Raw genomic sequence first — 11137 nt, 5'->3', positions numbered from 1 at the left:
AATGAGGATAATTAACTTAAGAATATGGAATTTGAACAGCAGCTATTCATATACCCTTGACCAAAGAGTAGTCCTCCTCTGTTGGGGAAGGTCATCCTCTTCAACCAAGTAGCTTCAGGAGGGACAGACACAGAGTGAAGTGGGAGGAAGGGGACACCTGCCTAGCCAGCCAGATCCAATGAACCAATCCTGGCCATCACTGGGGTGACAGATATTGCAGCCAGATGGCCCTCACATCTTCTTCATCAGTCTTCTCTTGAGCATTCTAACCAAGTAGCCTAAAGATAGGGTTGAGTCTGTCCATTTTTGTAAAGTAAAATACCATTGGGATTCATAATTTGTTAGAATTTAATAAAAATTATTTCCAAAGACTGGGAATCCTGGGGTAGCAAAGCAATCAATCAAGTTAACCATTTCATCTTAAAAGATGGTGGACTTTGAGCACCTTAGCCATCCTTCAATGCCAAAATTTTGATTTTTTTTCACATCACATCTGTATTTTCACATTTAATTAATCATTTTGTAGAACTGTAATTAAAGCCACATTTGCCATGATAATGTGCAGTTACCTGAGGTCATTTTGCTCTGAAGCCAGTAATATAAAACTTTCATTTCCAATGTGTTCCTAATTTGATTCTAGTAACAGCAGCAAGCAGTAGTATTTAAAATATAAGCACATCAAATTCCACACAAACAATGAACCACGAAATTTTTTAAAACTCAAGTGTCCTTTACACTAGCTACCTTAGAAGTAGTAGTTCTTTCTCACCATGTTATTATGTTAAGCATTTTTGGAATTTACCCTTTGTAGTTACCTTCAACGTAATTAAGATCCATTTATAAGCCATACCAAAAAAAAAAAAAAAATCAATCTTCTTGGTTTAAAATCCTATCTAGGTTGAAAGACAAAACTAGCATTGCCCCCCTGGGTCTCTTTCTTTATAAACCAGATTTGGCTTTACTGACTTTGGACTCTAAAATTATGAATACTTCCCTTTTCATTCAGCTGTCGCTGCTAGGTGAGAACATGCCAGAGGGGCAGAGCCAGGACAGCTTGGTTGGAATGTCTAATCCCTCAGGGCGAACACTGACAGAGACAGTGGGTTTTCTAATAAGCACATATTTTTAATGTGCTTAGAATAGTTTTCTTTCCTTCATCTTCACTCCTTTCAATCAAGGGAAAATTATAAATTTTCATTTTTCAGGCTAGTTTCTGTTTCAATTTCACTTTTTAGAAATGCAACAATAAGAGTGAATGTAGTCATCCTTTTAAGCTACAAAGATTTGATAGACATTGTACTAGACTGTGATGTAGAATAACTGATTCTTGTTATGCTTTTTTTCTGTAGTCTGGCTCCTTAGACACCAATCACTGAACCTGTAGTGATTACAAACCCGATAGAACCTCATGTTTTGAACAGAAAAGGAAGAGACACCAAATTGCAGTATTTGCTTGGGGCAGGGGTCAGAGGGCTGAGATGTAGATCACATCTGCATCTTACCCATGGCTCTTTAGGAATGATCAGGGAACTGTGAGCATAGCATTATTTTTGCTGTGTCTGTCCCAACCTCAACCCAGTTATTCTCATTTAGAAAACTCCTCTGGCTCCAGGGATTCTTCTCCTGCCTCCATGTGATAGACGAATTGGGTCAGAACACCCTTTCAGGGATGAAGTTCTTAATCCACAGTGAGCTGCAGGTGTTTCCAAGGATGAAGCAGAGTTCCAGACCACATTCACAGTGGAGGTGCTGGGCCACTCAGTTCACTTTCTGGATAATGTTCATTCTTCCATTAATGTAACAAGAGGTACAATAACTTCTGGCATGATCTTCTGACCTATATCCATTATGAACAACAGTGACTGACTCAGACAGTTACAGGACAGGATATGATTCGGTCTTCTAACATCACACTGATTATCAGGAATATGAAGTAAAGGAGAAACATTGTGAAGCCCAGGATCTTGTTCATTCTCCATTTACATGATGCAATTGAAGAGATCACAAACAGAAGCATGAGAAAAAGCAAAACAATTGCACAGAACAAGCCATTGCTGCTGACTGGAACAGGCTGTAATTTATTGATAAGAGAGAAAAGCAGCCAAGGGACAGGCAAGCTGCAAGATTGAGGAAACAATGTGAATATTCTTAATGTTTATAATAATTCCATGTACTCAAATAGCATTTCAAAATTTACAAAGCACTTGTTTTTCCACTCATAAAAACCTCTTAAGTAGAGGAGACATTATTCAGCCCATTTCACAGATGAGGAGGCTAAGCTTCAGAGAAATTAAATTACTTGCCCAGTACTCACAGCTACTAATTAGAAGACTTTAGATTAAAAATAAAGTGTTTTGAGTCTGAGCTTTTTTATTTTCTGCATACTTCATACCCAAGTTAGTTGATGTATACTCTTAAATCTCTAAATTTTGATGATAAGGGCTACCACCAAGTAAGATTTCTTTAAATTCTTTCTTTTTTTTTTTTTTTTTTTGAGATAGTCTCACTTTGTCACCCTTGGTAGAGTGCCATGGCATCACAGCTCACAGCAACCTCAAACTCCAGGGCTTGAGTGATTCTCTTGCCTCAGCCTCCCACGTAGCTGGGACTATAGGCACCCACCACAGTGCCCAGCTATTTTTTGAGAGAGGTGTCACTCTGGCTCAGGCTGGTCTAAAACAATCCACCCACCTTGATCTCCCTAGTGCTGGGATTACAGGTGTGAGCCACCTGGCCCAGCCTTCTTTAAAATCTTTAGTGCTGGTAATAGAATGAAATGAACCTCAGTTTTCAATTTATCTATAAATTTATCTGTAAATTCCACTCAATTACATTTCAGGCAGCACTTTAGTTCTATTATCCCATCTGGATGTGATGAACGAAGGGAGGATATGTTATAGCCTTATAGAAACTAACAATGTAAATGCCCTTTGATTCCATGTGTAATGAATAAAGCAGAAAACCAGCAAACAGAGCCAATGCACTGTTTACCAGTCATACCTAATATACCTTTGAAAGTAACATCACTACTCACCCCACAGTGATATCAAATATGTTACTGCCCACAGAGCTTGACACAGCCATGTCTCCCAGGCCTTTCCGAGCGACAATCACACTGGTGATGAGGTCAGGAATTGACGTGCCTGCTGCTAGGATTGTCAAACCCATAATCTCTTCAGAAATCCCTATTGTTTCACCAACCTGGTAAATAGCAACAGTCGTAAGAAACCATGGCAACAACAGGTAAAAAACCCTGAGATTCTTCAAAGCACCAACCATGTACTACTACTTCATGCAAACAGAACACCTTCTGAGGAGCTGACACAGTCCCTCAGCCTGAGTGAGGGAGGGTGATGGTGGAACTGACAGCTGGGGGTATGACCACAGAAAGAGCAAGGCAACTGCTGCACCCTCTACCTCCCCACAAGAACTGCCCTGCCGGCTCGGCGCCTATAGCTCAACCGGCTAAGGCGCCAGCCACGTACACCTAAGGTGGCGGGTTCGAATCCCCAGCCCGGACCCGCCAAAACAACAATGACGGCTACAACCAAAAAAAAATAGCCAGGCGTTGTGGCGGGCGCCTGTGGTCCCAGCTACTTGGGAGGCGGAGGCAGGAGACTCGCTTGAGCCCAGGAGTTGGAGGTTGCTGTGAGCTGTAATGCCACGGCACTCTGCCCAGGGGGACAGCTTGAGGCTCTGTCTCAAAAAAAAAAAAAGAACTGCCCTGCCAAAGATCTGCTCATGTCACTATTTCCATTTCCAGAAACATGGACAACTGCTGTGTGCCAGGAACTAAGGTGAAGGCAGAGATGGAAATAAGAGCAGTACAACAGACCATGTTCTTAGCCTAGTGAGAGGGAAAACCTGGTGAACAACAATTGCAGCTCTGTGCAAAGTTCAATGTTCTAGGCAGAACAGAAAAGCCCTGGGCACTCAGAGGAAGGCTTGACTAAATGCCATGCGCTAGCTGTCAGGATTTCTCCAGGTGAGAGTGGTGGACCGCATGGCCGAGAAAGCAGAGAATAAGCTAATAAGATGCTGTCAGCTTGCTGTAATCAAGATGTGAAGGGCTGTCTATGTCATGCTGCTGCAGTATAAGACAGAAAAGTCACACTTGACAAGCACTACACTCACTGGAAAAGTCTACACACAGCATAGAAACTGCACAAATTTCCTTGATCCTTGACAGTCTCTAGGTACTGAAAATTTATCCTGAATGAAAAAAAGTGTCCTTGGGACCTGCTGGTGGAGAATTTAGTTCCTGCTGTTCACTTACCTGGTGAGCCCACCATACCATGAGGTATGAGAACATGGCTATCCATATGATGGATCCCAGGAAGGTGATAACGAAAAACTTCCTAGACTCCTGTTTGAAAGTTTGAAAAAGGAAGAGAAATAAGTTGCAGAGGCTAATGGTCTTCGGCCCTTCTGAGGAAGCCCCAGAATCAGTGACAAGGTCTGATTGAAGAGTGGTGGTGAGGACCTGGAGATACTTGAGCTGAGGGCTGTCTCTCCAGTAAGGACCTTGAGATGGATGGAAAAGGATGGAGCAGAGGGGACGCCTGCAGGGGAGTCTAACCAGTGGGGTGTTCAGTAGTCACCAGACAGAAGAGAGCTATTTGCTTGCCCTAGAACCAGACCAATCTAATAACTTGTTTGACTTTTGCAATCTGCCAGGTCCTACTCCTTTCTGGACCCAGAGACATAATATAGACTACTTTTGGATGGAGTACCTTAGACTTTTCCCTACAATAGGATAGTTGGGTAGAAATAGTAGTCATCTCCCTGGATTTTGAGATACTCTACTGAAATAAGAAAGAGGTATAGTGGCATCATTCCCAAATTAAAATTAAGAAACTTAGCTAGGAGTCAAGGAGGAACTAGTTTATGCTGTTTTTGTGGTAGAAATAAGCCACATTTGAGGTCTAGGGCCCCCTAACCCCAGTGGTATGTCCCCTAGTCACATGGTCCTCTCCAAAGCCATGCCCCTTTCCCAGATCTCTCTGGTGGGGGCTTGGGTTTCCCTGCCCTCTCCTGTCTTTGGAATGTGAGCCCTGGGAGCCTAGAGACCCCACATCCTTCCTGGGAATAGAAAGCCTGAGATACAGCTGGGCACACTCACCTGCCTCCGGACATCGGGCACTGTCAGCCACAGTGGGAACACAATGGGCAGGAGGAAGAGATAAATGGCCTGCTTCTGCCTGGTCTCAGGCCAGTCCAAGGACAGAGGCTCCTCATTTCCCCCCTCTTCCTCTTCCTCTTCATCTTCATCCTCATCCTCCTCTTCTTCCTCTTCCTCTTCACTATCACCTCCATCACTTCCACCTTCACCATCACCTTTCTCATTATTTTTGGCTTCATCTTGATTTTCAGCATTGCATTTCTGGTCTTCAGTTTCATCTTCAGCATCTATTATTTCACCATTTTCTCCTGCTTGGATTTCTCCTTCACTTTCCTTTTCTCCTTTTCCTTCTGCTTCAGTTTCACCTCCAAGTTCATCTCCTTTTCCTTCTGCTTCAGACTCACCTTCATCTCCTTTTCCTTCTGCTTCAGACTCACCTTCAAGTTCATCTCCTTTTCCTTCTGCTTCAGACTCACCTTCAAGTTCATCTCCTTTTCCTTCTTCTACTTCAATTTCACCTTCACTTTTATCAACACCTTTTCCTTCTGCTTCAATTTCACCTCCATGTTCATCTTCTTTTCCTTCTTCTGCTTCAATCTCACCTTCACTTTCATTGACTCCTTTTCCTTCTGCTTCAGTTTCACCTTCATGTTCATCTTCTTTTCCTTCTTCTGCTTCAGATTCACCTTCACTTTCATTGACTCCTTTTCCTTCTGCTTCAATTACACCTTCACATTCATTTTCTTTTCCTTCTTCTACTTCAATTTCACCTTCACTTTTATCAACTCCTTTTCCTTCTGCTTCAATTTCACCTTCATGTTCATCTTTTCCTTTTCCTTCTGCTTCACTTTCACCTTCATGTTCATCTTCTTTTCCTTCTTCTGCTTCAATCTCACCTTCACTTTCATTGACTCCTTTTCCTTCTGCTGCAATTACACCTTCACATTCATCTTCTTTTCCTTCTTCTACTTCAATTTCACCTTCACTTTTATCAACACCTTTTCCTTCTGCTTCAATTTCACCTTCATGTTCATCTCCTTTCCCTTCTGTCTTAATTTCACTGTCACCTGGCTGAATTTCTTCTCCACCTTTCTCTCCAATTTCACCTTCACAAAGAGTTTCACCCTCTTCACCTGTCATTTCACCTGGATTCTCAGCTCCTGCCTCATCTCCCTGAAATCCAAAGCCAATACATTAATGCATGGTAACTGTTCTGTTTGATTTCCTTCGTAGTTTCTCCTCTACTTCTTTTGTTGATCTTCTCAGAATATATTTAAAAACCTAACTATGAAAAGAAACCTAACGAGAAATCATTCAGAAAAATTCTCAGTACAATATTCCTACCCAATGGTTGTCCAGCTTTTGTTTGATCATTTCCTGGGATACAGAACTCACCACCAAAAGCAGCTTCTGTCATCTTTGACACCTCTGATTGAAGACCATATTTATATCAAAGTTCTACATACATACATATACACACACAGACACACACACACACAGACACACCCATGTACAAGTTTACTCTTTGGTGCCATATAGAAAAAGTCCAATTACTCTTCCATGGGACAGCTCTCTTCCTGGGTTAAAGTTTCCCAGATCCTTCTGTCATTTCCCCATCCTATAGCCTAGAGCCTCCTCCCTATGTTGGTGAACTCACTCCAATTGGCTTATGTCCCATGAGGAGAGGATGCAAAACTGAACACAGAACACTGCCAAGTGAACAGAACTACCACCTCCCCTGTCTTAGATACCATTCTTCTATTAATGTTGCCTAACATGGCATGACATCCTTTGATGTTCACAACACATTGCTGAGTCTACTAAAACGCCTAAATCGTTTTATTACTTGATACGTACAAAATAATGATAATGCCTATTTACTGAGGGTTTTATGTGCAAGGCACCATGATAAATGGTTTAATAATAATATTTACTGTGTTTCATGAGTCAATTCATTATAGATATAGAATTATGGCCATTTTACAGATGGAGAAACTTGAGTAAAAAGGAGCTAAATAACTTGCCCATTGTCTGTATGGTTTGTAAGTGATGAAGGTGGGCTTTGAATATGGATAGTCCATCATGGTACCCTGCTTTACAAGTGCCAAGACTGAATGAGATCTTGGCTTCCAAACCTTGTAGTCTGAAGAGCTTATTATAAATATAAGACTTCCCAGCCCCACCTGGATCAGTTAAATTAGAATCTCTGAGATTAGAAGCTAGGAGTTTATACTTTAGCATGCTCACAAGTGCTCCTAATACATACATCTGTAGACCAGTGTTTGGGAACCAGAGACTGTCTCCATGCACTCTAAAAGCCATTGAAACTGGGCACAGTGGTGTGTGTCTATAATCCCAGCCTCTTAGGGGGCAGATGCCTGAATATTCCTTGAGTCCTAGAGTTTGAGGTGAGTAGCCGTTGCAATCCACCCTGGGCAACATAGTAAGACCTCATCTCTCCAAAAAAATTTTTAATATTTTTTTTAAAAAGCCATTAATTCTGAGGGTCCTCACATTAGTTACCCAACTAACCTGTAACAACATTCTGGCCCAGTCCCTTAAGTAAATGACCTGGGCTATGTGCTTATGGAGCAAACATGTTGTCTATAACTAATGTCATGATACTGGCAACCCCCAAAGGATGTTCAGTGATTCTCACCTCTGTTATGTATTTAAATCGCCTTGAGGCTTTAAAAATCATTGATGCCCAAAGACTTACCCCAAATATTCTGATTTAATTGATAGAGGGCGAGGTTGGGCCATTCTTAAAAACTTCCCCAAATTATTCTAGTATGCAACCAGGGTTGAGAAACCCCAATGAAGAAATTAAATAGTATCTGGTCAGTCCTATGTGAACTTGGAATGAAGAATGAGTAGATTTTGGTCTAAAATAGCTCCCTATCCCCACCACCCTTCATCAGATGGAGAATGCTTCCTGGTGAAGATAACAAGTCATTTAAATCAATAGGTATGGGAATATCTGCCCAGCCTGCAGCCTCTTCTCTGAGGGCTGTCACCCTCAAAAGACACCCCCAACGGGTGCCTTCTTCCATGTTGGAGTCAAGTCAACTGGCCACAGCTGATTGGACACAAGCTGGATCCCTGACACATAGGTAGGTTGAACAGATTCTCTAAGACTGGGAACATCACTAGTTGACCTCCCTGTGAGTAAGGTGGTGGTTTAGAGTTATGTGTGTCAATAAGGAAATAAATGAAGCCAGGCTGCTAAGAGAGGCTAAGTGATAGAAAAGAAACAGAAAAGAGGAAGTGGAGTGAGAAGTTACTCAGATGCCTTCTCAGGCCTATGTCCAGCTCCTCATGAGACCAAGCTTCCTGCCCTGGGATTCTAGGGGATACCTCTGTATCCTCTTAATTTCTTTTATTTGAGCAGTCTATGATGGACCAACTCAGGTCACTCATAATATCAGGAAGATGTCTTAGGCACTGAACCCAAAGTTGCTGGCCTAAGAATGACATATAATAGAGTGCGTCTGGGTACTGAATATAAAAAACAAAGAGGGATGGAACTTGCAGACTAAATGTGTATTTACTGTCAGTCACTCAACCTAACTGGAGCACAGCTGTGCCCCAAGCCTTGTTTCCCTTTATGGGGGAGACAGAGGTGACTGAGACCTGGCTCCTGCCTTCAGGAACCTCGTCATCTTATAGGGAAACTAAGGCTCAGAATATAGGGAAGGCAGTGAGAGCACTGAGACAGGTGCAAGTTACCATAAGCATTCAGATCTGGGTGCATCAAGGATGCTACATGACATGGGAAGTATTTACACTGGGCTGGAGAGGTGGGTAAGGTGAGGAAATATGAAGATGGAGAGAAAAGGGCATTCTAGGGAGAGGAAACCATAGGAGCCAAGGCCTGGGGGTAAGACACCTAGTTTGGCTGGAGCATGGTGGAAGAAAAGACTATGAGGCAGTGTCAGGACTCAGAAGGTTCTGCAGACAAGGCTGAAGTGACTGACCAGGAAATGCCTTTAACCAGCAAACCCTTCCACCTACATTTTAAACTGCCTGGTGCTCTAGAGCTGCCTGGTCTCATTGTCCCCTGGTTGCTAAGGACAGACCCACTAAAAATTATTCCTTACGTTCTTGTAGCATGTTACAGTTCCAAATACATTCTCAATATATTGGGTCATTCATACTAAGATGTTACAGTGAATTAACTGGTCTCATGAGGTATTTGTATTTTTAAAGTGATCTTCAGAGAAAGATCAGTGCTCATGCCAGAGAAATGAACTTCAAATGGGACTTTAGACCTTCAGGGAGGCAGTCTTTTTGGCCAGCAAGTCCTACCCTGGGCCTCTCAAATTTCTGCACCTGTGCAGAGGCTGGGTGCCTACCTGACCAGCCGGATCTTCCTCCTGATCTCCCTCGACGTCTGGAGCAGGGGCTGGTGTGACCATGACCGCAGGGAGCTCAGCTGGCTCCTCTTTAAAGGACAAACATGGATTAGATCAGAAGAGCAGACTGGGTTCTAAGGGAAGCTGACAGATACTGGTGTGAATGGCTATAGGGATATCGGATTTCAGGGTCTCAGAAGCTTTATTTTGGCAGAATTTCTTGTTGGTGGAAAAGTAAGATAATGAGATGTAATTGTAGTTATTGCTGTGTCCACTGAGATATCTGCAGATGAGAGGACAGCTGGGAAGTGGCCATCCTTGCACCCGTGTATTCACAGACATTGATACTGTGAACAGCTTGGGCAAATGGAGTAGAGAGAGTGCAAAGCTCCTAGCACTCAACGTCTGACCCTTTGGAAAGGATCCTGCTATTTCAAAGGCAGCAGCTATGGAGCTTTCAAATAGGATTGAGGGGAAAAGAGACTTGGAAAGCCTGGAGAGCTAGGTGTAGGTATAGGCTCTCTCACTTCTTGGCTGTGTGATTTCAGGCAAGTCACTTGACCTCTCTGAGCCTCAGTTTCTTTTTCTGTAGGGTAGGAAGAATGTCTGCTGATCTACCTCCCTCCCTGGGTGGATCAGGGAAGCCTGATGTGCTGTTCAAAACCCATATGGCAGGAGCTGTCCCACTCTCCCAATCCTAGCTGCCACACAGATACTGGACTTCTGTGACACCAGACCCCTGGTAGCCTTCCCTCATTGGCTTTGCTGGTTTAAGACCAATTACTAGCAACTCTGTTCTTGTGCAGAAGTGACAGGAAGAAGAAACAGAGTCTCAACTGGAATGAGATTTAGCAAAAAAAATGAAGTGATTCTTCAACAACCCTCTGGCCTCCCTTTGCCCACCTCATCTGAGAAGAAGGGAAAGGAAGCAGTGCAGGGCCACTCTCGGGCCAGCAGCCGTGTCAGAGCACACTGGAAGGAGGAACCTGGCGTGAAGTGGTGTATGGGGCAGCATCAGAACACACTCTAACCTAGTGGCTCAGAGAGGCCAAGAGGAGTGCCTCAGTCCCTGGCCTGGGCCAGCTGCGGCTCCAGGCCAGGCTCACCATGAACAGGAGGGAGGGAGGTGGCAGGAGAAAACCCACTAGTCTGGCCATCCTCTCACCTTCTGGTTTGTTTTCTGCTTTGGCCTGGGGTTGGGCTCTGGCCTCCTGATTCAAGCTTTCCTCCTCCTTGTCCTTGGAGGGGCGGGCTGCAAATGAAAATGATACACATCTTATCTGGGACCATAGTGTCATCCCTGCCATGCCCTTTCAATTAGGATGGTCAGCTGAGCAGCCAGAGCAGCCAGTGGGTGGGAAAGGCTGGCCTGGAGGGTTGCAAGTCTAGATTCTGATCCTGCTAGAGTTCATGTTGCCCAATTCCCAAACTTTTGTCTTAAATTCTCTTCATTGTCACTAACTGGCTGTGACCTAGGGCAAGTCACTTTCCCTCTCAAAGCCTATTTCCTCTCCTATAAAATGGCATGATTGGACTTAAGAGCAAAAACTAGGATTTATTTCTTTTATGAGCTCTAGCGATGGTTGCTTGTATGAGCTCTAGCGATGGTTGCTTGTATGAGCTCTAGCGATGGTTGCTTGTATGAGCTCTAGCGATGGTT

General features: G+C 43.5%; 1 protein-coding gene across 3 annotated transcripts in view; it reads right to left on the bottom strand.

Moving 5' to 3' along the window:
- Positions 1-1867: 1867 nt before the first annotated feature.
- SLC24A1 (solute carrier family 24 member 1) overlaps positions 1868-11137 on the bottom strand; it is a 27526-nt gene continuing 18256 nt past the window's right edge. For 2 of the 3 annotated variants that reach the window (XM_012801855.1, XM_012801856.1), the window contains 9 exons: positions 10643-10729; positions 10359-10361; positions 9478-9566; positions 6190-6295; positions 5527-5622; positions 5123-5460; positions 4277-4366; positions 3035-3201; positions 1868-2117 (listed from right to left, as the gene is read on the bottom strand). In XM_012801855.1, the coding sequence (XP_012657309.1) occupies positions 1868-2117; positions 3035-3201; positions 4277-4366; positions 5123-5460; positions 5527-5622; positions 6190-6295; positions 9478-9566; positions 10359-10361; positions 10643-10729 (1226 nt within the window). The remainder of the gene's footprint in view (positions 2118-3034; positions 3202-4276; positions 4367-5122; positions 5461-5526; positions 5623-6189; positions 6296-9477; positions 9567-10358; positions 10362-10642; positions 10730-11137) is intronic. The other variant, XM_012801857.1, reaches the window with a different exon arrangement.

This window comes from Otolemur garnettii, unplaced genomic scaffold, assembly GCF_000181295.1.
Source record: "Otolemur garnettii isolate 467f Iridium unplaced genomic scaffold, OtoGar3 scaffold00011, whole genome shotgun sequence".
In the NCBI taxonomy this organism is placed as follows: domain Eukaryota; kingdom Metazoa; phylum Chordata; class Mammalia; order Primates; family Galagidae; genus Otolemur; species Otolemur garnettii.
This window is presented reverse-complemented; position numbering and strand designations above follow the sequence as displayed.